Here is a 26,271-nt window from a genome sequence, read left to right on the forward strand (position 1 = left end):
TCCATCTGCTTAAAATGATCAGCAATTAAATAGTTACTGTTGATACTGAAATATCATCACTGGGACTTACACATGGCACACCCAGGATTTTAACTAGGGCAGGAGTGTTCATGGCTCTGTTATTGGTTCTGGCTGTCTGCAGACTAAGGCAAAAATCACTGCAGCCTTTACACTCAGTTCACTTGCTAAAAGTTCTCTTTGCAAACCTGAAGGCTAGAAACTTAGCAGTTGTTTTTTTGTTAAATGAAAACTTAGGCTTTGAAGAAACTGACTATGCCACATGTTCCACATAAATATGTGAAGTGGGCCGGATCAGACACCTTAATATTTCTAATCTAGTCTATTTCTGGTTGCTGTGTAACTGTTCCCTACGATAAGACATTCAGTGCTTTTCTCATTCCAGTTTCAAATAACTCTAGTGAAGGGACTTTCACCACCTCTTGGGAGACATTCCACAGTATAATAGATGCATTAAAAACATATTCCTGTTTCTCTGCCAAATTTCCTCTCATTACTCCCTGTAAAAATCCTTGGATCAACTTAAGCAATCGCTCTTGCTTTTGGGATTCACACCCTTCAAATATTTCCATCACTGTATAATTCTGCAATGAGAAAAATATATTGGCTGCTTTTCCCCCAGAAATGATATAAGAATCTATAATTTCTCTGAAAAATAACTAATTTGCATCTTTCTATAACACATTCATATTTAAAAGATATTCCACCATCACTGAAAGGGTGGGGAAGCAGTGTACCTCTATTAATGGGTCAGTCAAGCAAAGAGATTGGGCAAGGTTCTTCCTGCTGGCATAGGAATGGCCCCAAAGGTATTACTTGGCTATTTGCTTCCATTTTCCAGAGACTGTAGGGGGTTAAAATTATGCAGATATCCACTGGTCTTACATCTACATAGTAATATAATGCGACATTTGGATTTGCCAGTATCATACTGGAGCCGTGTCTTAGTACTGACTCAAGGAAAAGTGTCACCTCCAGCACAACCAACATTGCTTCCTGCAGTACCTGGATTTTCTCTGTATCTCATCTAACTATGCATGTGGGTCTTGCCAAATACTATGTCTGATGAGCTCCTGTGTAGAATAGGCTGCCATTCAGTTCCTTTTTTTTTTTTTTTTTTTTTTTTTTTAAGGCAATTCCTACAGAAAATGTAAATATTTTAACCTTTTCTTAGACTATTATTTTGTGTAAGGACCATATTTACGTGTGTGTTTGTACACAATGGGCCTCTCATCTTGAGTGGGGCTTCTGAGTAATACTTTAATGGAAGTGGCTAAAAAATATAAAAATGAAGACTTTAAAACATGGACTTAAGGGCCCAGTGCTGTAGATGCTATGTAGGTTAATCAGAGAGTTCTGTGCATAAACTGGTTGCAGAATTAGGCCCAAAGATGGTGAGCAACAAAACTTTTTAAAAAGGCAAAATGTTTAGTAGCTCTCAGTAGAACACTTTCTTCATATAACGCTTATTTTTGGCTAAGGGTAACTCTGAAACAAACATGTATGTGTTGTGTGCAAGTGCACTCAGTCATCTGACTCTCAACTTTGTTAAAGTTAATTATAAATCCTTTAATAAGAAGCAGCTCACTTTTCAACATGCGATTAATAATATGGGATAGTTTACGTAGGTGCCTTTGCGCTGGCTCCATTCACTCTCAGACTTAGTCCAAAGTAGTTGTGATTCTTTTCTCTGAAGTGAAACAGATCAGAACCTTGTTACGTAGTGCAAGATGTGAAGGCAGAGAAAGAGGGCGCATTACACAATGTTTCCTTTTTATTTATAATTTCCTGTCAGCCAGTAAAAGAGTGAAAATGGTAAAGAGCACAATAACCCTAATCCTTCCATTCCCCAGCGGCTTCCAATCTGTGACATCATTTTAGTATAACTGCTTCCATATGGGGAAGTAGCTGGTTGGCTTGCCCATCTCCTCCCTTTTTGATCTTCATTTGACCACCTGAAAAGAGCAAACTTGCTGGTGGCTATATCTGGGGGATTTTAATTGATTTCCCACTGGAGAATTCCTGACCCTTAAAGGAATTAACTTGCCTAGACTCTTTCAACAGGAAGGAAAGTAGAAATGGAGGAATTCAACAAACTTATCAGCACTGAGAGGGCCTAGAATTATTTGCTGCAGCTTTACATGAAATGTGGATTTCCCCCCCAGCTTCACTCTGTCTAATCATAGCCCCTTGAGAAGGAAATTAACAGAGAACTACAGACTCTTGTTGTCTTCCCCCTCCCCCTTGCTTTTTTGTGACAATCTTTGCTTCATTCTCCATGATTTTTTCTTCTATAATCTTAGCTTTAGCAAATTTTTAACATTTAAAAAATATCCTTTTGTTTTGGTTGGTGGCCCTCACTGCAATATTTGGTTGCATGACAAATTAAAAACAATCAACCCTACTTGCTAATATTTTCCCACTTATCTTTATGGAAATTAAAATACACTGCAAAATCCTGGAATAGAAAGGGATTTCAATATATTGAAAAATAATGGGTTTACTAATACAATAGAATAGTAGTATAAGGCCTTAAGCCAAATTGGATGCTTTTAGTGATTGTAAATATTTTAATAATGATTGTAATCTTTTACCCCTTCCTCACCGACGTCTGAAAGTTATTGTCTGAAGGCTTTTAGGGTTACCTATGTGCAGGGCCGTCCCTAGTGGAGGTGCGGAGCCCGGGGCAGATCAGCCTGTGTAGGGGCCCACCTTCAACGTTTTTTATACAGGTGAAATCTGGTTACAGTGAACTTCAAGGGCAGCTGCTGGCCTCAGGTTAAATACTGATAGTGCCCAGCTGTATAATTATGTTATATTATATTGTAGCTCTTTTTTATAATTATAATGAAGTTCATATAATTTAAAAAAACCTCTCACCGTTCACGATCAGTGTCGCATCGCTTACATTCTGAAATCCACCTTCCTGGACGTCCTTGCAGCAAACTTACTTCCCAGGTGCATATGGTTTTGCTACCGTCAGTGGATTTTTTTTTTATTTAATGTAATTACACACTCGCAACACTGAAAGCCCATGTCTCGGGAGCTGTGTAGCTCTTGGAGGACCTATATGTGCCCTGGTGCTGGGGAACCCCAGAACCCTCCAGCGTGGAGGAGGGGCTCTAAGATCTGTTTTCTCTGGGGGCTGGGAGGGGAAGGGAAGGTGGAAAAGCAGATGGATGGAGGACCCCAGTCCTGGGGGCTGGTGGAGAGAGCAGAGTTGTGGGACCCCCAAGTCCTGATACTGCGGGGAGGGGGAGCCCAAGGCTGAAGAGCTGAAAGGCAAGGAGGACCCTGAGGCAGGGAGGTGATAAGGGCTGGCTCTGGCCTGGAGGTGGCATTGGAGGACCCCACCCAGTGCTGGGAGAGGGGAGAAAGGGAAGTGGAAGGGGGAAGTGGGGGGCACTGGCAGGACACCAGTGCTGGGCGAGAGATGATGGAGACTACTGGCCGGCACTCACCTGTGCTAGGGGCGAGGGGACCCCCTGTGCTGTTGGAGGGTCCCACCGGAAAAGGGAAGGGTCCATCCGAGGTGGAAGGACAGGTTCAGCCTGCCCTGGCACTAGTGGTTGGGGGATGCTAGGACTCTGCGGTGGCAGGCAACACCGGGAGCCGGCAGAGCAGAGTGGGCTGGGGCCGGTCGCTTGCTGCCACAGAGACTGAGACTGAGCCCGGGAGGGGGCTGCAGGCAAGAAAAGTAAACAAACAGCTGGGTGGTTGCGGGGCACGGTCCTGACCCCTGCTGACGGTGCCGGGCCACCCTGAAGCGCAGGGCCCACCCAAAGCACGGGACAACTCTGCCTATGGGAAATGAGCTGTTCTTAGTCCAGTTCCTAGTGGACGGTTGTTTACATCACTAAGCCACCATCACAAGAAATCCTGGACAGTGCCCTGATTAGTGTCAGCAGGAACGATGCTCTTGTGGTTTAAAACACTCAGAACTGTCTTCAGTTCCCAGCCCTATCATAGATTCCAAGTTACTCACTCACTCTGTGCCTCAGTTCCCCATTTCTCCCACCCTTTTGTGAGTTTTGTCTAAAGATATGTTTTGGGGCAGGCTATGTGCATGCACAGCACCTGGCACAAAGGGGCTCAGGTCTTGGTGGGAACTTTAGGTACTGCTGCAACATGAGGTCAACCACTGAACTTTGTGGTGGTCCTGAGGTGCGGTGGTGGGGAGGTTTGGGATAAGCTTGCATTGCTGTTGGCAATACCAGCTCTGTTCTGTACATAAAATGACATAGCAATTTGAGGAGTCCTTGTGCTGTATATTTATACCTGCTTACTGTGTTTTCCACTCTATGCATCTGATGAAGTGGGTTATATCCCACGAAAGCTTATGCCCAAATAAATCTGTTAGTCTCTAAGGTGCCACAAGGACTCCTCGTTGTTCTTACTGATGCAGACTAACACGGCTACCACTCTGAAACCTGATAGAAATTTGAGGCACTAGTGTTATCCATCTAACACCTTGCACTGATTTTACGTGTATGTAAACTATAGAAAAATATTGTTTATTAGCAACCTCTAGGCATATTTACAATAAAACCCAAGTTAGTAACAAAATAATTTCCCTTCTGCGCAACAGTAGCAAAAACCCACTCCCCTGCTCAATCAACCCTGTATGAACTAATAGTCCCTGAAGAGTCCCAGACTTGGGCTTCATTGATGAATGGGGGACATGGAAAGAATTCCCAAGCTGAGGGCTCTCCCAGTGTGGATGCCTTCAAATTGTACAAATTCAAAAGATTGTCAATTCTTCTTTCAGCTGCTGGGTTAGAACTAGAGATGTGTGACTAATTCATAGCAAGTAATTTGTTCTATGAAAAAATCTGCAGTAATCTCACAGGTTAAGAAAAAGTGAACCTTTATTTGATTATTTCTGATGTAACATTATCCTTTGGTAAAACATGTTGTTATAAAAAACTCAAGATATTGCATAGAAAATACACATGGGGGAAAAACCACATATATACATTTCATAAAAATAGAATACATCTTGACAAAATTACTTCCAGAGTTTGTTACCACCTTTATACAGTGTATTGACACCTAATATTTTGCTGAACCAAACTTGCTAAATTTTTTGGGGGGAAAGTTCCATTTTTGAAAACAAAACAACCAACCAGCAGTAGTGGAATGTGGAAGATTTGGAGCTAAATTAATGGGTTATACCAAAATGTCAGAGTAAGATTTTTATAATGAAATATCTGCTGTCTAAGGGGGAAGTAGCTGTGTAATTTTTTCTTCAGAACAGTAATGGCCTGGCTGAAATCACATGAATGTCACAGGTTCCTATTCCAAAATTTCCAAGTGAAAATAAGCACCAATATGGCATCCATTTTAGCATTTTTGAGTGTCGAGTGGTATTTTTCCTTTTTGACCAAATGAAACAATGTACATACAAACCTATTTCTATCAAGTATTTGGTAAGAAAAATATCATTTTTCAGCAGATAAATTTGTAAAACATTTAGCAACCCTTAAAAATGCAGAAATATATCTAGTTCTCTGTTTAGCTTCTTAGGATTGGATTGATTTTTGTCTACTACTTTCACCACTAAAATTCCACCTTGCACTTCTGATTTGTTCTGGTGAATTTTCAGAACCATCTGTGGAAAGTTACTGCTCCAGTGTAATAAATAAAGCAAGTGGTAAAGGCTCCTTAGAACCATGGATTTTTTTTTTAAATTGGAATAATGGAAATATTGGCATCTTCAGGGAAAGCATAAGAAAAGAGCATAGCACCACTTTCACATTGCAAAGTTTTCAACTGTTTTTAAGAGGAGGCAGTACTGTGAGTCTGGAAGTGGTAATACCCACTGGCACTTACGAATATGGTTAAAATACTTCAATTACTGGTTGAAGTATGCTTTTTAATATGGATAGGCAGACACAGCTATATAAACAATGAAAGTTGTCTGATATTCAATGTTTCCATCAGTGCTGTAGGACAAAGCTCTGACTCTCATCCGGTACGTCTCTGGCACTTGCAGTGGCCTGGTTGTGAACACTACGCCTTTTAAATTTTCATCTCTGAGAGCAAATGGGATTGTTGGGTCCTCATCTACCATTAGGAAAGTTGTTCTGGGATGCATCACTTGATCTTGAGTGTAGACAACCAGTCGAATTAAATCCTGATTGGCAGCTATTCCAAATGGCAGGGAAACGAGTTTGTATTCCAAGGCATATGGGCTAAGGGCACATTCCAAATCATTAGGTGGGCAGTTCTTGAGACAGAAGCTAGGAATAAAAACAATACTTTGAAGTAGCTAGGCAGAAGGTATTATGCAGGTCACTATAATTTAGTACAGAATTAGGGCATTATGCAGCAAAGGCCAAATTCCGGTGCACACGTGTGACACAGTTACTTCAGCATAGACAACCTGATCTTGTTCCTTTGAAACCACAACCACGTTTCACTGATAATAGAATACCCTGGAAGCCACAGAGAAGTACTAAAAATATTGATAGCTTTAAAAAGAAATCCTAGATTACTTCTTGTTTTGGTTGCTATAGTCAATAGCACATCATTTTAGTGACCAAGCTCGTAAACCATGCAAAAAAAAAAAGAGGAAAAAAAAGGCTTGTTTGGGACAGCTTATAAAATATTTAGGCTTCACTCTCCATTTGGTGTGTATGACCTTACAGAATTTTGCCTCCAAAATTAAAAAAAAAAAGATATTGAGTGGGGATATTTGTTCTCAAGGATTAGTAACTATTTTGAAGTGCTCTAAAAATATAAATGGAAGCATCTAAGCACGGTCCAAAAATAAACTAGAGCCAGAAAATGTCAACGAGCAAAAAGGCCCCATCACTGTTTGCTGAAGGAAACTGAATCATCAGGAAGAAGCTGAACAAAATCTGTCATGGCAGGGTTTGAAAGTTGGTGTGTCAGATTCTATTGGTACACAAACAGTCTGACCTTGCTTCCACTGAATCGAACATTAGTAATATTGGATCCGTGATGGCAGCCAGAAGTCACAACTTTTGTGTAAACCCACTGCAATCTAATTCTATTATTTATCAATAACATGAAGCAACAATGCATATATATCACTGTCACCAGTGACTAATCTTTGTACAGAGAACAGGCCCAAGACTGTAACTGTAATCCACTAGTGTGGATCTCTGCACCGATGCAGAATTGTACTGATGTCAGTGGGATTCTGTGCTAGCAGATTACACTGCAGGATCAGGGCTAATGTTTGGGGAGAAGAAAGAACCTGAAAAAAAACCTTAAATAAAGCATACCCAGAAGGAGGATCTCGTTGATAGTTTGGTGGACAAGGTGTATCTATACACTGGTAGCTTCCTCTCATGTTAAAGCACATGCGATTTGGTCCACAGTGAATGTTCTGTTCAAGGCACTCATCAACATCTGATTGTAAAAAGATGCAGATAATCACTTCTTTGTATTGAGGTGAATTTCACAGGTACAGGAAAAACTAAGCACATCACTGTCTTAAAATATTGCCAGACAACAGTATGTACCATATGTCTGCATGCAAAGTAGCCTTCCCCACTTCATGTTTCATGTTCCTATTCTTAGAACTCTGCCTCGGTATTTGATTTAGTGGAACTAGTAACCCCAGTAATAAACATTTATTGTTGTTGTTTGTATTTCGTGAGTGCCTAGGGCCCTGTTGTGCTAGTTGCTCTGGAAACACAAAGAAGAGAGAGTCCCTACCCTAAAGAGCTTGCAATCTAAACTGCAGCTACATTGTCATTGTCCTTGAAACAAAATCTTGTCATGGGCTTTGGTGGACTATCAGGTGTGAGGGCACCAGTTTTGGCTGATGCTGAGGACATGCTAAGGATTAGTTTGGTTTTGAAACCTGTTTTACTTCTAACAGTGAAACGTTGTGGTCAGGGTTAGGGACATATTGGAAGGACCACATGGGCTAATTTACAGAGTAAGAAGGTGAAATAGTTTACATAGTCAGTTTTCTGAGCATCACTTGGTTTAATATTGCCTCACGCCATCAATCTGATGTAGCCAATCTGTGCTATACCCATGAAGCACATTAACTAGAGACTGCAAAATATCTGTGCTGAAATTCCATTCAGGGAAACTGCAAAGGTTTGCATCTTGTTTTGACTTAGTAAAATTGTTTTTAAAATTACTCTGTTTTTTTAAATGGAAAACCCACAACATTTTTATAGGTTTTTAGGAAACTAGACTGATTTTGTGAACTTTATATGAAATGCAAAAACCTCAAATATAAAGGTCTCTTGGGTTTTTATCAAACAGATACTACACTCCACAGTTTGACTACTTATCCCAGCCTTAAGAGGCTCAAAACACTTTTCTGGAAGCCTTGTGCAGGAAAATGTTTTATCAGGATATTTCAAGTATGTGCTGGCTGTAGGTGGGCAAGGAGTACCATAAAAACAGTCTCTCTCTCTCTCTCTCTCTCTCTCTCTCTCTCTCTCTCAGTATTTTGGCTAAAGCCATCTGTAACCAGAAGTACCATCAAAGTTAGATCTCCATTTTGAATACCCCAACATTCAGAGGAGTTTGGATTTGCAACAATAAGGCTCAACTGCACTACTAGGGTCTGAATCCAAATTCAGACTCCAAACTACAACCACTCCTAACCTCAGTTCTGAATAGATCAGATCCAGAGTTCTGTCTCTTTTGCTGGCCCTGCGTAGAAACAAAATGCTTGATTTCTGTATATGCTAAGACCTCTTTACAACACTGCCCTTAGTGTAAGTGCAGAAGAGGATCAAAATGACAAATGCTGTAGTTGGGTTGGGTGTCGAGAGCAATTATATGTGATTAAACTAGAATTAGGCTTCTGTCCTTTTTCCCTTCTAAAAGAAGCCTGAAAGGGTTTTATACAAAAGGAAAAGGAAAACAGAGTTTTCTTTTTTCCTCTTTGTTATTTACAATAGAAATTCAAATCTTGTCTTCCCCTGAAACACTCTGCTGACTGGAAGATCAGTGAAATGGGCATCACAAGAGTGAAAGTGGATGGAGATTTTTGTCAGGCCGTTTGAAACTCTATTGTTTGGTTTGGATTTTTAAATGCCTTTTAGTTCCAATTGATTCAACATCTCAAGCCCTTCAGTTAAGTTGTGAGAGTTAATCTGCGGCTCCCCGGACACTCCTGATATTTCTAAGGTAAAAACAACTAGAAATAAACCTCTTTCAGGTCTTCTTTATACATCATATAACAAAAACAAAAACAACCCACCCTTTTTGCATGTTTTGAGTTCAGTTTTAGACTTGAAAGTGTGAAATTCTTATGTCATCCCTTGTAGGGAACAGCAGCTGTTTTGTAACAAATATTTCAGCATCTTTAAAGATGACAAACTCCCATTGGAATATATATATATAAATATAAATATATTAGAGTAAGGATTTCCTTATGAAGAAATAATGGTTTTCTATTACAGCTGTATTAAATCAGTATAACATAAAACCAATTTAAAGGGGAAAGGTTTTTTTTTATTCCACCTGGTTTTAATTTTTCTGATTCCTGTTTTCCTCTCTCCAGAGCTTAATTCCAGAATTTGAATAATATTTTCAAATAACCAATAGCAATAAAAAAAATTAATGGTTTGCAATTGAAAATATAGTGTGTTCTTTAGTGTAAGAACAGCATTTAATGGCTTCTTATTGGGATGAAGAATTTAGTGAGGTAAAATTTTAATGCCAAATATTTTGGTGTTTAACATCCAGATGTGCCAGTCAGTACCCACAGATATATCTGATGCCTATATATTTTCTAGTGATGGAGGGATCTCTGAATCAACTTGGATAAGTATCCAAAAAAGATCATGTGCTTGTCTGAACCTCTTGAATCTGAAGAGTGAGCTGCAAATCTTGTAAAATAGGCTTACTTAAGCTCTCCATCAAGGCAGGCTGTTCTTCAGCCATTTACAACCTTGCTTGAGGCATTTCTAGCTCTGCTCCCATCCAGAACAATTATGGCAGGAGCCAGAGTGGCTCATGTTGCTTAGTATATGACTCGGAGTTGATGATAAAAAAATGATTTTTTTAAACCTATTTAAAATTATGACACTCTATGTACGGTCTAAACTTATTATAATATGTTAAAATAGAAAATATAATATTATGCAGGACATGTTTACTGCCAAAATTTAAAGACAATTACACAGCTGAACTGCTGGGAAGTCATTGGTTAAGCACCTTGAAGTGCTGAACCAGCTTTTGACTGCAGTAGCATCCTGTGCACAGGGAACATTTTTTTGATTTCAGTTTATTCAAATAGTTCATTCAAAGTTAAGAAACTGGGAGTTTAAAAAGCAGGAAAGCTTGCTTTCTTCTTCCAATCTATGAGTAAAAAAGTAGGTATGAGAGGATGATATCTACTAGTTCTAAAATCTGGAAGGACATGGTGGCCATAAACAATCAGTTTGATCTGTGAATTGAACTAACTGATTTATTAAACAAAGGAAGTATTAAATGTAAAACCATGTTTTGATAAACTATTTTTATGCATCCAGCACATTTCAGGTAGTTCTAGTTAATAAAAAAAATATTTTTGAGCATTTTAATTGACTCTGAATTTCCATCCAAACAGAGCTAGTAAATAAGAAATGCATCATTCAACATTTTCTAATGTTATAAAAATTAAGAATCTGAATAAATTAAGCTAGAAAATTGCTTAAATAAATGTGTATAGATATCCTCCTGGTTAGCAAAAAAAGTACCACATGTACTTGCAAAGGCTATATTTAGTTGCAAATCAATATGTTTTAATGATTACCAACCAATGAGAATCAGCCTTGCTTTAGGAAAAAAACAAAAGGTCCAAAAGCAAAACACGATTAAAACTGATGATTTAAATGAAGGTTTTCTGCTTGTTGATTTAAATCATGATTAAAATCAGTGATTTAAGTAGCTTTGATTTAAATCAACCCTGAAATTGCCTGTATTGTTTCCTTGCTGAGCACCATTTTTTATTTCAAAATTGTGCCCAGATAGGCAAAAAGTACAAATCAAACAGATGATGAGGCCAGTGGAGGCTCTGAAGTGAGGAGGAGACAAGTCCGCGGTGGCCTGTGTTTTCATCATAGCATCTTGGTCTGTGATCTAGCTTTGCCACCCTCACAGTAAGCATAGAGTAGTTTAGAAAAGGTTTGTTTCTAGTTTTCAGCAAAGTCTTACTTTATCTGAGGTGGTTTACCCAATCTAATGCAGCCCAAAGGAGTGTCCATCCCCCCGTCCCCATGCTGTGCTCTAAAGCACTGCTCTTTACGTTGCTTTCTTTGTCTCTTCTTTCATATTTAAAAATTGTTCAATTCAGGGGTTATTTCCTGATATACAACTAGTCAATACACTGAAGGTCACAAGTAGAAATGGAGCCAAACTCCCAGCTTCAAACAACCCAAATCTGGGATATATTGAAATCTGAAGCCATATCTGAATTTCACAAATGGCTTTATAATGGACTGAACTAAATCCCCAAGACATAAGAGCCCCTGCACTTTGGGATGTTTGAAAGTTAGACCTGAGTTTTGGGGCTTGAGTCTATATCTAGCTGCAGTTGCAATAGAATGGCACATGTTTGTTGATAGGAAACAAATTAAAAAATACTCCATCTATGTATTCTCCACATACACACAGATCTGGAGAGATATTTACTTACCTTGGCATGTTTTGCCATTGGGCATAAGATGATAACCAGTTGGACAAACACACTGATAACTTCCTAGGGTGTTTCTACACTCATGCTGACAGGCATCTCTGTTTTCACATTCATCAATATCTGCAAAACAAGCATGAAAATATAGATATTCAAATACTGAAGCAGACTGATCTCTGTCTTTTTGCTAACCAGATCAGACTGGTCTGATCTCTGTGTGCAGAAACTTCCCCAGACAGTATACTAATACAAAAACCTTTGAGTGATTAATCTCCATCTGTATGCAGTGCACATTCTGAGCTGCTTGGGAAGTTTCAGGATCTCGTAGTGTCATGGAATGGCCATCTAGCAAGTCTGAGAAATCTTTTCCATTCAAAATACATGTCTTCAGTTGCTCATAATTTTTTTCTCAATTTTTACTTTTGGGCTGACATTTTGCATGTCTGGCCTCAATTCCTAAGTGATTAATAATCATATATTAGCTCTTAGGGATCCCTCTGTGACATTGCACTCCACATGATTCTATGAAAATATGCTAATGAGTGTGAATATAATTGTGATGTTGTGCAGTCTATATGGTTTTATAAAAATATGATAAGTGAATATAATGTAACTGGGATATGCTTCATGCAAAAGGTCTCTTGTAAGGGCTTGTCTTCACTACCCGCCGATCCGGCGGGTAGCAATCGGTCTATCGGGGATCGACTTACCGTGTCTAGTGAAGACGCGATAAAATCAATCCCTGATCGCTCTGCCGTCGACTCCGGAAATCCACCACGACAAGAGGCGGCAGCGGAGTCGGCGGCAGCGCGGCAGCGGTCGACTTTCCCCCGTCCTCACAACCAGGTAAGCCGACCTAAAATACGCAACTTCAGCTACGGTATTCACGTAGCTGAAGTTGCGTATCTTAGGTCGGACCCCCGCTGTAGTGTAGACCTAGCCTTAGGTATCATTACAAAGCTTATAATCTACGGAGTGTGATCATCCTATTTGTATAAATGTATCATTCTTGTATCTAAAACTAGAAATATGAAATATAACCCTGAGGTCCTATTGTAATTATGCAAAGTCCCACACTTTGGGAGGTTTGGAATCTTGATGGCTCCCATCAATTAGGACAATTGGTTGTAAATGGCTCTGTTTACTTGCAAGCCTTCCTGTGAGTCAGGCCAGGAAGATTGAAGGCTTGGGGTCACCCAGGACCTGTGACCATGTCACCTGGTACTGGAATCCATCTTAAACCTGGTGCTTTTCCATTTAGAAGGAGGGGTGGGGACCCAGAGAGACAAAAGATTCCCACCTTGTGCCAAAGCTATATAAGGGGGTGGAACAGAACAAAGGAGGCAGTCATGAGAAATCCCCTAGCTATAGGGTTACCATATTTCCACAAGCAAAAAAGAGGACACGGGGGGGGGGGGAGGAGCCCCGCTCTAGCCCCGCCCCTGCCCCACCCCCATCCACTCCCTCCCACTTCCCACCCCCTGATTGCCCCCCTCAGAACCCCTGACCCCCCTGCTCCTTGTCCCCTGACTGCCCCCTCCTGGGACCCCTGCCACTAACTGCCCCCTAGGACCTCACCGCTTATCTAAGCCGCCCTGCTTCTTGTCCCGACTGCCCCCTCCTGAGAACGCCCTACGACCCTACCTGTCCCCTGACTGCCCCGACCCTTATCCACATCCCCACCCCATATTCACACCCCCGCCCCCAGACAGACCCCCGGGGACTCCCATGCCCTATCCAACTGCTCCCCGCCCCCGACAGGAACCCCAGAACTCCTGACCCATCCAACCCCCTCTGCTACCTGCCTGCCTCGACCCCTCTCCACACCCCTGCTCCCTGACAGCCCCCCCAGAACCCCAGACCCATCTAACTCCCCCTGCTCCCTGTCCCTGACTGTCCCAACCCCTCTCCACACCCCTGCCCCCCAGACAGCCCCCCCAGACCCATCTAACCCCCCCGCTCCCTGTCCCTGACTGTCCCAACCCCTCTCCACACCCTTGCCCCCCTGACAGCCCCCCCCAAACTCCCGACCCATCCAACCCTCCCTCCCTGTCCCCTGACCAGGGCCGGCTTTAAAGAGCCCAGGAATCGGGCTGCGCTCCGGCCAGGGTTGCGGGGCTTGGGGCCGGGCCGGAGGTGCTCGGCCGGTGCTGCTGGGGCCTGAGCCGGGCCGGCGCTGCTGGGGCCCGAGCTGGGCCGGGTCCGGGCTGGGGGTGCTGGGGCCCGAGCCGGGCCGGCGCTGCTGGGGCCCGAGCCGCTGCTGGGGCCCGAGCCGGGCTGGGGGTGCTGGGGCCCGAGCTGAGCCGGAGCCGCTGGGGCAGCCGGGCACCGCTCGGCCAGGGCCGCGCCTCCCCGGAGCTCTCCTCCTCACGCCCCCCCCGCCCCAGCTTACCTGCTGCTGCCTCCCGCTTGCCCCTGCTTCTTTTCAGACTTCCCGCGAAGATCTGATTCGCGGGAAGCAGGGGAGGGGGAGGAGCAGGGGGGCCAGACAGGGGAAGGGAGGAGGGGGAAGACAGCTGCGGGCCGGACAGCATGGTAAGGCTGCAGGGGATGGGGGGAGCGGGAAGGGGCTTTGGGTGCCCAGCGGCGCTTGGCCGCCGCTTTTCTATCTATAAATAGCCGACTGGGGGGAAATCCCGGACATTTTTAGATTTTTAAAAATCCCCCCCGGATGGCTATTTATAGACCGAAAAGCCGGACATGTCCGGGGAAATCCGGACATATGGTAGCCCTACTAGCTACCACCTGAGCTGGAACAAGGACTGTACCAGAGGAAAGGATTGGGCCCAGACTAGAAAGAAGTCTAGTCTACGAAAGAAGCTTATTGGAACAGCTCTGAGGATGAGATTTATCTGTAATCAGTTTCTTAATGTATTAGGCTTAGACTTGCGTGGTTTTGTTTTATTTTGCTTGGTAACTTACCAGGGTGGATTTGATTTAAATCACTAGTCAGGAAGACTCGATTTAATCATGGATTTCTACATAAAAGTGCATTTTTATTGGTTGTTATAACCTTAATACATATTCTTCACAACTCAGAGATAGATGTAGGTTTCATTTTTAGAAGGTACACACTATACATTTTTAAACAGTGATTTATTTTGAAAACTTTTCAGATTAGTTTTACAGCTATATCAGAAAATGAATGATTGTTTGGTTATTTTATTTACCAAAGGTAATTGAAGCAGATATTTATGAAGTTATTGAGAGGTGAATTATCTCCAATTCAACAGGTTAATCAACATTGGAGGATTTTCTTGCCATGCTGTATTAGGAGGAGAACATCACCAGACAGACATTTAAATTGTTTTATTTAACTAGAACAACAATGTTATGTATTCTGGATTTTTTTCTTCAACAGCAAACATAGAATATTTTAACAAAACAAGCATATGCATTTTTTAATTTAGTTAAACATTCAAGTTTTTTAAAATCAGGTTTGTTTTTCTTAAAATTGTTTTTAACTAAATAAGTGAAGTGCAATTAAAAAAAAAATTAAATCGACTATGTCAGCCAGGTCAACATGAGAAACTTAAAATATTGGCTTCTATAATCTCTATAGAAGCCGTTGGACCTCCATAAGATTGGGTCCCTAATCCATGAACTATTGGAACTCATTTACAAAACTTTTCTTAAACATTACATGAATATATTGTCTCATACTATAGAAGTAGAATTTATAATCCCTATTCCATCATGAGATATCTTTGAGCTATAATGTATTTTAATTAAAATACATCTTGAGATAGGTTTTTTCCTCAAAAAGCATTTTATCAAAAAAATCCGATTTAAATTAAAAAAATCCGATTTTTTTAGATTTTTTTTTTTAAATCATTGATTTTTATCCACCCTGTAACTTACTTTGTTCTGTCTGTTATTACTTGGAACCACTTAAATCCTACTTGTTATACTTAATAAAATCACTTTTGCTTATTATTGAACCCAGAGTGAGTGATTAATACCTGGGGGAGCAAACAGCTGTGCATGTCTCTCTAGCAGTGTTATAGAGGGCGGACAATTTATGAGTTTACCCTGTATAAGCTTTATACAGAATAAAATGTATTTATTTGAGGTTTGGATCCCATTGGGAGCTGGGTGTCTGGGTGCTAGAGACAAGAGCACTTTTGTTTTCAGTTAAGTCTGCAGCTTTGGGGCACATGGTTCAGACTCTGGGTCTGGGTTGGAGCAGACTGGCGTGTCTGGCTCAACAAGGCAGGGTTCTGGAGGCCCAAATTGGCAGAGAAAATGGCAGCACATCAGGTGGCAGTCCCAAGGGGGTCTCTGTGACCCAACCTGTCAGACCCTCACCTCTTTCTGATATAAGTTTTCTCAACATGAGTATTATACATTCCACAGGGAGAGGCCAGGCTGCTGGCATCTAGTGCTGGAAAGCAGAGTCTGTGGAGAAGAAAGAGGGGAATACCATGGGGCAAATTGCCTACAACACGTGGTCTGCTGTAGGGCCCACAGCCAGGCAAACCTTCCCCAGACAGTAGGGGGAGCTGGCTGAGGAGAGGACTGAGTAGGGTACCCAGGAAATGCACTGATTTGGCACATTGCCAGTGGAAGCTTCCACTCATGGGAGTTGCTGTACCAATTTAAAGCTTTCCAAAGGGTTAATCCCTCCTGATGTGCAACAGCCTCCCTCACAAGTTTCTGCCTCCCTTGCCAAGGTGGGACTTAAGCTCAATATCTGGTAAGACAGTCAGAAAAGTAGTCTATGCTCGTTGTAGACTTTTTATAGCTCCAAAATAATGCAACAGGTTAAGATTTTCCAAGCAGGCTGGGGGATTTAGACACAGACCTTCCTTAATTCTAATTCCTTAAACTGCTTGAAAACCTCCACTTATTAGGGTAGTAAGTCCTTACTCAAGTTAAACTTACACTAGCTCAGGCCTTGTGTGGTTTACATTTGGGAGGAACATCTATTCACATTCCCACTCCCCCACCTGTCTCACACATGGTTCTTTACATAAAATTCAACACAAAATGGTGAAAGGGATTTGTAATTGTAATTCCCAGGGTGTGTATCTTAACCAAATCTTAACTTTTCTCCCTCTCTTGGGAAAGGAGTCTCGTGGATTATATCATTTCCAGCTTAGACTATGGAAGAAATTAGTTTAAAAATCTAAATTTCAGTTCTACTGAAATGACTATAAGTATATTACCTGAAGAACTGGATCCTTTACAATGGACCCTATCTCCCGTCTCCTGCTGACTTCAATGGGAGCTGGATCAGGGCCCAAAAGATCAATTTAAATATTTAGACTGAGAATCTTTGACTAAAATAGTTGTGTCCACAATAAACGGTGCTAACTAGAAAACTATCAGAAGTCAGTACAAGTTTGGTTAAGGTCCTCATGACTGCAACATATGTTTATTAGCATTAATTATTAAGTCTTTTGCGACTAAAACAGGGGTAGGCAACCTATGGCACGCGTGCCAAAGGTGGCACGTGAGCTGATTTTCGGTGGCACTCACACTGCCTGGGCCTGGCCACCGGTCCGGGGGGCTCTGCTGCATTTTAATTTAATTTTAAATGAAGCTTCTTAAACATTTTAAAAACCTTATTTACTTTCCATACAACAATAGCTTAGTTATATATTATAGACTTATAGAAAGAGACCTTCTAAAAATGTTAAAATGTATTACTGGCACGCAAAACCTTAAATCAGAGTGAATAAATGAAGACTCGGCACACCGCTTCTGAAAGGTTGCCGACCACTGGACTAGCATATACTACATGAGGATTAGTAGCTATCTTGTGAGCATGTTGTGCCTATGATGTGCATCATTAGCATCTATGGCAGTATGTGCAGATTATCTAAAGCAGCATAGACTTCTCTATTAAATGCATTCAGGAAAGTTATAGTGAGGGCCAGACTTCCTCACCATGAATAGTACCTTATGCAATATGACTGAATATCCCATTGAAGTCAATAAGAGCACCCGAGGAGTAAGGGTGAAAGCATCTGGCTTTAAAGCATATTTGATAAAGATTAAATCACTCTTCATGTCCTTTGCTAGTTGTCATGCTGCTCACTCTCTTTTTGAAAATTAAAGTGAGTGTCTGCTTAAAGGTCATCCCAGTCCCCTTGTTCCCCAATGCAATTCTGCCCATATTTATTATTTGCTTGTCTGATACAGAAACAAAACATGCACAAGAGTGGCGCTGATGTGTATTCCAGTCCCCAGCCTTCTTTCTTGCCTGTTGTCTAGGCTGCAGTGAAAATGACTAGAGACATTAGAGGGTTTGGGTAGTGCTCGTCCACTGCCAATAAAGATTGCCTTAGGAAAGATGCCTGAAACTCTTAACTGCTAAACATGAAGAGATGAATCCTATTGCCCTAAAATAAATCAGTCAACATGTGCTAAGGGGTCTTTGATTTCCATGGGAGCAGAATTAGGCTTGTAATAATAAACAACAGTAATGCTGAAAACACCTAGCCCTTCTTCCTTGGATTTCACAGATGGGGCAACTGAACTGTAGATGGGCAAAGGGCTTGGTTTTCTGAGGTGCAAATCACCTGCAGTTCCCATTGACCTCAGTGGAATCTGTAGTTGCTCAGCACATCTGACAATCAGGCCATTGACATGCCTACAGTCACAGAGTGGGTCAATCACAAAGAAAACCCATGTCTCCTTACTCCCACATACAGAGAAAGGGCAATTCTGTCTTTCTGACCTTTTGCAGAGCATCTTGTTTGTCTGATATGTTCGGTGGGTTGCAGGGAGTGCTGTCACTTCTATGTTTCACAAACTATGGTATCCATTTCAAACCATTCTAAAGTGTGTGTTTATGCTGCACTTACATATGTGATTAGCCTCTGCCCATACTAATGAAGCTATTGTTTCCACAGTGTCCAGTCCAGAAATCATTCAGAATCTACTCAGGCCAAATTCTCGCTGAAGTCAAAGGGAGTCTGATGTGAGTAAGATTTTCAGAACTGGATGCATAGTGACTATTGGTTTTCAAAGGGAAAAAAGTCAGAGGAAGGCTAATACCCACAGAAGGGAAATATAGTAAAACATTATCCATTTGAGAATATACAGCAACTGACAAACAAAATATGAGGGGTGTGGGTGGGGAGGGCTTCCACAAAAATTTTACTAGCACCTCTTTGGAAAAACATGCATAACTCATTGAAAATACATCATGGCAGTAAAAAATGTATGGCACCCTACACCATCATGCTTCGAAGCCAGCGACAAGAAAGTTCAATATGTGAAGACAAAAGAATTGGATAGACATGGCTGACATTTACCTATACATTTGTCATTTTGTGCCTCATAGCCTCCAGGGCAAGTTTCTCTAATATTCCTTCTAGTCCTGGAGAGAGGTATTCTGCTGTTTCTATACTCTGAGTAGGAGCTGTAGAGATCTGAGGCGGGCCTGTAATACTGTTGAGGTTGATAGTTGTCTCTCACAGGGGAGAATTGAGCATAGTTATAGTTATTGTAATAGGTGCCATAATTTGGCAACCTCTCCAATCCAGCGCAAGATTTCCCATCACCTAATAAATGTTGTCCAGGTGGACAGATACACTTGAAGCTGCCGGGGGTGTTGGCACATTGAAATGCACACGGTTTAGGCACTTGTTCACATTCATTAATGTCTGCTCATGTGACATGATCCAGAGCAACAAACCATATAAAAAGGGAGAAAAAAAACACACACACATACAGAAAAAAATACATCAGTCTTTGGAGCAAACCGAGGACATAAATGAGATCCTGAAGTCAGTAAAATATACAGAGCCCAATGCCAAAAAAAAGTGGGTACATTATTTTGCCATGTACAGTAATCTATCTTACTCTTCCCATGAAACTGGTTAGGACATGAGACTGTAGCACTGAGTTTTTATCCTGTGTGGATTAAATCCCTTTAAGGATTAGCACACGATACGTCTGAGGGATGAGGTGGCTGTGAAATGGGGGGATCTGTGTTTATTCCTTTCACTCCATGCTTGCAAGGGCTGAGTGAGTCCTATAGGGTAGTGATACTCAGACTGCAGCTTGTGAGCCACAAATGGCTCTTTAATGTGTCTGCTGCAGCTCTTTGCAGCACATATTAAAACACTGGGTAATAATTAAATCACACAGTCAGGATGCTTTTACTATTTTATTAACCAATTAAGTTATCAACTTGCACTAACTTATTTGCTGTGAGAATTATATATAAACTAAATATCTCCCATCATATTGTTTAAATATGATAGTACTCTAGTAAATTAAACAATGAATTCACACAACTGTGGCTCTTTTGGGTAATGTTGATCACTAATTTGCCTCCTGAACCACTGAGGTCTGAGTATCACTGCTATAGTGACTGAAGTTATCTGAAAGTCAAATTTAAAACCCCAGACTTTACTGAACGTTGATTTTTCCCATACTAAAAATCCCATACTGTTGGTAATTTCAGGTTTATTTCTTAGACTCTTTCTGGATGCTCCACGAGCAGCATTGATAGGCTATGGGGGAAATTGTGTCCAGCTCTCCTTTCCATGTAAGACTACTCTGTTCTTCTGGTGCCTTGGGAGTAAATAAAGGAGAAAGGAGCTGTAAGGATTCTACCCCCAAAAGGCATGTGGAAAAATCCAAGAGGCACTAATATATGTTGTGTATCCTTGGTAGCAGCACTATTTCTAGTAACAGGGGAAGATGAGGTCCATTCTACATTCTGTGATACTGAGGTAGAAGGAGATAAGTTACTGAGATTTCTGGGCTGTAATACTGAATTTTCAAGCTAGGGTGAGTGATAATGATCGTTGACCCTTCAAAAAGTCCGGAGGTTTAGTTCCATTTGGGTAAGAATCCAAGCTTTTAGTTTGTGAATTTTCTCTGAATTATACAAAGAATTCAGGTCTTCAGAGCAGAGCAAGAATCTCACAACAGACTCTCTGGGCATTGTTTGGGCACTTCCACTTCTGGGTGGAATCAGGAGGAATCAACTTTTTTGCATTTAGTACTTTTTATGTACATAGATTCCAAGGCCAGAAGGGACCACTGTGATCATCTAGTCCAGGGGTGGGCAAACTTTTGGGCTGAGGGCCACATCTGGGTATAAAAATTATATGGTGGGCCATGTATGCTCATGAAATTGGGGTTGGGGTGTGGGTGAGGGCTCTGATTGGGGGTGCGGGCTCCGGGGTGGGGCAGGGGGTTGGGCTGCGGGGGGGGGGGGGTCGGGGAAGGGGTAGGGTTCCAGCTGGGGCAGAGGGGTTTGTCATGTAGGAGGGTGCTCTGGGCTGGGACCGAGGGGTTCGGAGGGCAGGAGGGGGATCAGGTCTGGGGCGCGGAGGGGTGGCTCAGGGGTGCAGGCTCCAGGTGGCGCTTACCTCAAGCAGATCCCAGAAGCAGCAGCATGTCCCCCCTCTGGCTCCTATGTGGAGGCGCAGCCAGGTGGCTTTGCTGTGCGCTGCCCCGTTCGCAGGCACTGCCCCTGCAGCTCCCATTGGCCGCGGTTCCCAGCTGATGGGGGGCGGTGCTTGGGGTAGGCGCAGTGTGTGAAGCGAAGTCCCCTGGCTGCCCCTAAGCGTAGGAGCCGGAGGTGGGCCATGCCACTGCTTCCAGGAGTCACGCGGAGCGGCCCCTGACCCTGCTCCCTGGCTGGAGCGTCAGAGCGGGGCATTCTTTAATCATAGAATCATAGAATATCAGGGTTGGAAAGGATCTCAGGAGGTCATCTAATCCGACGCCCTGCTCAAAGCAGGACTAATCCCCAGACAGATTTTTGACCCCGATCCCTAAATGGCCCCCTCAGGGATTGAACTCACAACCCTGGGTTTAGCAGGCCAATGCTCAAACCACTGAGTTATGCCTCCCCCCCAATGTGGACATATGAGTTGTGATTCTGACACCTACACACCCAACAACTAAAATTTTCAATTAAATAATATTTGTGGTAGGCAGAGATCCCTTAAGCGCAGGGGACTGGACTGGATGACTTATTGAGGTCCTTTCCAGTCCTACACTTCTATAATTTTAGTGCTCTGGTTTTTCAATAGTATTAAAATTAGGAACATTTCAGGAACTTTTCACCTTTTTGGATGACTTTCAATCAATATAAATGTTCTTGAAGAATGGCTTAAAAAGGGGGGAGGGAATGTACTGGCGATTTATTTGATGTAATAGAAACTAACATACTTGAAGGATCGGGGTTTGGAGTCTTAACAACACTGACTGGGGCCACAAACAGAGGTGAAAGTAAGCCGGTACGGGCCGGTACGCCGTGCTGGACTGGACCGGCTTCTCCAGTGGTGATTTAAAGGGCCCAGTGATCCAGCCGCTGCGGGGAGCCCCGGGCCCTTTAAATCACCACTGGTGCTCCGGCAGCCGGGCTCGGGCAGGGATTTAAAGGTCCTGGAGCTCCAGCCCCTGCGGGGAGTCCCGGGCCCTTTAAAGTGCCACCCAAGCCCCACTGCCGGAGCCCCGGAAGCTGGGCTCCGGCGGAGATTTAAAGGGCCCGGGGCTCCCTGCAGCAGCCGGAGCTCTGGGTCCTTTAAATCACCGCTGGAGCCCTGCCGCTGCTACCCCAGCGGCGGCAGGGCTCCGGGGGCAATTTAAAGGGCCTGGGGCTCCCCGCAGTGGCCAGAGCCCTGGGCCCTTTAAATCACCGCCGGAGCCCTGCTGCCACTACCCCAGCCCTAGCCCGAGCCCTGCCGTCCCGGGGTAGCAGCGGCAGGGCTCCCATGGTGATTTAAAGGGCCCAGAGCTCCGCAGCAGCCAGAGCCCTGGGCCCTTTAATTCGCCCCTGAGCCCCGGGGCTCCCAGCCGCCTCTGCAGCTGGGAGCTCCGGGGTGATTTAAAGGCCGTGGGGCTCCCAGCCACAGCCGGAGCCCCAGGGCCTTTAAATCTTGAAAGGCCCCGCCTCTTCCGGTTGAGGCCACACCCCGCTCAGGACTCCGGAGTACCAGTAAGTCCTTTAAGTTACTTTCACTCCTGGCTATAAAGCATAAATTTGGTCACAAGTTTTCTAGGTGCCATTGCTAAAGTAATCTCAGACTGCATGTTTAAAGTAAATTGGCAATTAAGAGTAAAACAAGACAGTGACTGCTGGATGATATCACATCTTTTATAAGGAAGTCCTCAGCAACTGCTCTTTGTTCGTTAGTGTTGTTATGGATGGTGTGCCAAAGAGACAATAAAGGAGCAAAATGCTAAAAAGGAAAAGAATGTAATGGGGGAATGACTTTTGTTTTGAAGACTTGTTTCTGGTTGTTGTTTTTTTTATTTATTTATTTAGCTAATACTATATTTCTTAAGACATCTGTTAACATGTTCATCTCTAAGCCCTCAGAATGAATAGAACTGACTGAGATTAAGATCCGTAGCCATAACAAAACTCTATTAAACTTCTTCTATGTCCCTCCATTATTTAAAGAGGGTTTTTTAAATTTATCAAACAAGTTATAATAAACTTTGTAAAGTACATGTAATTTTAATTTACATAAAATCACATATCAATCTTCAAAATAACATGAAATATTGCTAAAAGATGTCATTTTGGTCCCTTTTGGAGATATACAGCTCTTAACCCTCAGACAGAAAGCAGTGATGCTAGTCTTTTAAAAGGGACATTGTCCAGAAATGTAAGTCAAGAAGGTAGGGTGTACAAAAAGTGTTTACAAAATCTCATAGGATAAAAAAATGTGTTTGTTTTCTCTGAAATTCTTAAAAAATGTTATAGTTTGAGATTGGGATTTAAATCTTCGTTTGCAGTATTACTCTAGTGTCTAGTGCAGGAGAACCAGTGAGAAAGGATGCTAACTATAAATAAATGAAACTGACTAGTTAATTTCATTGTTCCCAACAGAATGAAAAGCAGAAAAATAGACAATATAAATGTCAGAGAAGATATTTGATTTAAAACATTCTTCCAGTTTCATTATTTTCAGGTGTTCTAAGCAACACAGCTAAGGATTTTTTAAATGAGATCAGAGCCTCAGCGGTATAAATCTGCATAGCTCCACTGGGTTCATTGGAGCTTAACTGATTTATACCTGTGAGGATCTAGACCATGACAGCACCCTCTAATGTGTGATTAAGAGGCAAAATATAATAAAAACAAAACATATAGGTAAAGAAATCTTGAAACTCTGTGCAGTTAGTTACTTTACATACAGCATTTTTTACAACTTAGGTTTCAAGGTTTCTTACCTGTGCAAAACAGTTTTTGGTCTGTAAAATAAGCTATATCCTTTGCAATGAGTTACAGATGAGACATATATGAAGGTATGTAAATGATGAAAACGAAAAACCCAGTAAAAATTGCAGCCATTTTTACAGGAGCAGCATATATGACAAAGTAGAAAATTAAAAGCAACAAGTCACAGTTCTGCATTACACCAAAGCCATGCTTAGAGTGCAGGTGAGCACTGACCATATGGCAAACCAAAGCATTCCAGACAGTATCCCTTTGATTATGCAACATGAATATCAGGTGTTGATCAGAATATTAAAAAAAACCCTAAAATACATCAGCTTTTAAATTTGTAAAACTAAATTTTCGAATTAGTCCCTAAAATGCACTCCTTTCTTTTGGTATTAAAAAGAATCTAGGCTTTTCTGTTTCAAATAACTTAAGTTTCCAAAGCAGTTACTGAGCATTTAATTATCAAGCTTTATATCATATCATATATCTTACTATGGACAACACTTGACATATAGTAGTAACTGAAACTCCCGTTAGAGTTCCGTGAGTGATGCACCAACATTTTCACAATAGTTTCACTGATAAGCTAGACAAGCTATCATATTTTTAAATATCCCATATAAAACATGAATCAAATTGATCCTATTACCATTCTAAGGTCTGTAGAAGTCCAGGAACTGATATCAGTGGAAATGTTTCATACACTTGAACTGACATTATAATCATGCCCAGTAAACTGCATTAAAATATCTCTGCTAAAGATATTAAAATGTTATGGTGAGAATTCTTTTACTTGAGGCTAGACTGCCCCTGGCCCTGTGCGTACATGGGGGAAAGGTGAGCCCATTTATGGAAGAAGCCTTTACCACAAATAGTGCCCCATACACAACAGACAGAATCAGTGTCTGTAGTCCAGTGAATGTAGGGACTTCCCTCTCCCTTTAGGGAGAGAGTGAGAGGCAGGAAAGCAGCAGGGCTCCCTCCATGCTGACCAGGAGACCTAGAGGGGTACACAGCTGTAACACACTGCATCATCCTAAGGGACTGTTAAATGTGCACACTCTTGCTCACAGAGTGAGTTCTAGGATGGACCATGCCTCCGAGCACACAATCCCTGCTGGAATTCCCCTAGGATGGGCCAACTCCAAACCATACTCTACCTAGGCCTAAATCACCCAATCTGATCCCAAGTGTGCAGCCTGCATGTACATACCCATCTTTATTGTTAAAGAAACTAACTAAAGCAAACAGATTCGGAGTTACATCTGCCATGATTTCCTACAGTCCCCTAGAATGCCTGGATATTGCAGCACACATGAGATACACCCTACAAGACCGATAAAGCACTGTACACTGGTACAATTAAATGCTTTAACAGAGTAACTGTCATTAGTAATTGTTTGAAGTCTTTTTAATTTAGGGGATTTTGAGTACCCAACAACAGACTGTATAGCCTACAGCCTTCAAAAGGGATAATGTCCCTAGGTTTATTACAATACAAAGAGGAGCCAAAAGCAGTAATTGAGAACATGGAATGGTATTATTGTAGGCTGGTTTCCACTCAACATACCCAGACAGGGTCTTCCAACTCCCTGGGATCGATACCCTCTTGGACATACGCAATGGTAGCTCCCTCGTGTATTCTCACAAATCTGGTTGTACCTGCAGTGATGGGTACCATCTTTGCATTCGTCAATATCTAAAGGGAACAGAGGTAATTAGTCGTAGTCATGTTTTTCTGAAGCCCTGGTTTTCTCTTTCTAAATATAGAGAACAGAGTTACACCAGGGAGGGATCTGGTCCTGTATTCACAAAATAGCTGATCATGGTGGACATAATACATTTCTCATCTATGACAATAAGATTGGATATCAGTCTGCACCAGCTGTGTGACAGATGGTGGTGGGTCTGGATTATACTGGGAATGGAGATGGACGTAAGCAATCTTTCAGATGAGTTGCATCTATATAATTCAATCTTCTTATAAATTTCCAGATGATTATTACCAGGTTTTTAATCTTACCAAATCCAAAACACTGAGGTGGAAATCTGCCTCCCCCTGGTGTCAGTTGGGGATTTGACAAGGCCCCTTCCATTCCTTATGATTAAAGGCACCCTGATAAGCAACAGGGACTTGTAATCTCTCTATAAAAACCTTAAAAATATATTCAGGAACAACAGGTACATTCTGCAGGATGTTCATATATAAATCCAAAAGGGGCACAGTATCCCAGCCAGGGCCGGCTCTAGGCACCAGCAAAACAAGCTGGTGCTTGGGGCGGCACATTTTTAGGGGCGGCATGGCCGGCACCAGAATGCCGCCCCTAAAAATGTGACCCGGCCGCCCTAGCTCACCTCCGCTGCTGCTGCTGCCGCCGCGCACCACTGCGCGCGAAACAGCTGATTCCCGCGCCGCTGCTCCCCCTCCCTCCCAGGCTTGAGAGCCTGGGAGGGAGGGGGAGCAGCGGCGCGCGAAACG

At 42.4% G+C, this 26,271-nt stretch overlaps 1 protein-coding gene across 1 annotated transcript in view; it reads right to left on the reverse strand.

Moving 5' to 3' along the window:
• Window positions 1–5,893: 5,893 nt before the first annotated feature.
• HMCN1 (hemicentin 1) overlaps window positions 5,894–26,271 on the reverse strand; it is a 358,780-nt gene continuing 338,402 nt past the window's right edge. Inside the window, exons 103-107 of the mRNA XM_065408898.1 lie at window positions 25,363–25,491; window positions 18,904–19,254; window positions 11,642–11,761; window positions 7,272–7,398; window positions 5,894–6,260 (exon numbers count right to left, since the gene is read on the reverse strand). Coding sequence (XP_065264970.1) covers window positions 5,894–6,260; window positions 7,272–7,398; window positions 11,642–11,761; window positions 18,904–19,254; window positions 25,363–25,491 — 1,094 coding nt within the window. The remainder of the gene's footprint in view (window positions 6,261–7,271; window positions 7,399–11,641; window positions 11,762–18,903; window positions 19,255–25,362; window positions 25,492–26,271) is intronic.

Source organism: Emys orbicularis, chromosome 8, assembly GCF_028017835.1.
Source record: "Emys orbicularis isolate rEmyOrb1 chromosome 8, rEmyOrb1.hap1, whole genome shotgun sequence".
Classification (NCBI taxonomy): Eukaryota; Metazoa; Chordata; order Testudines; family Emydidae; genus Emys; species Emys orbicularis.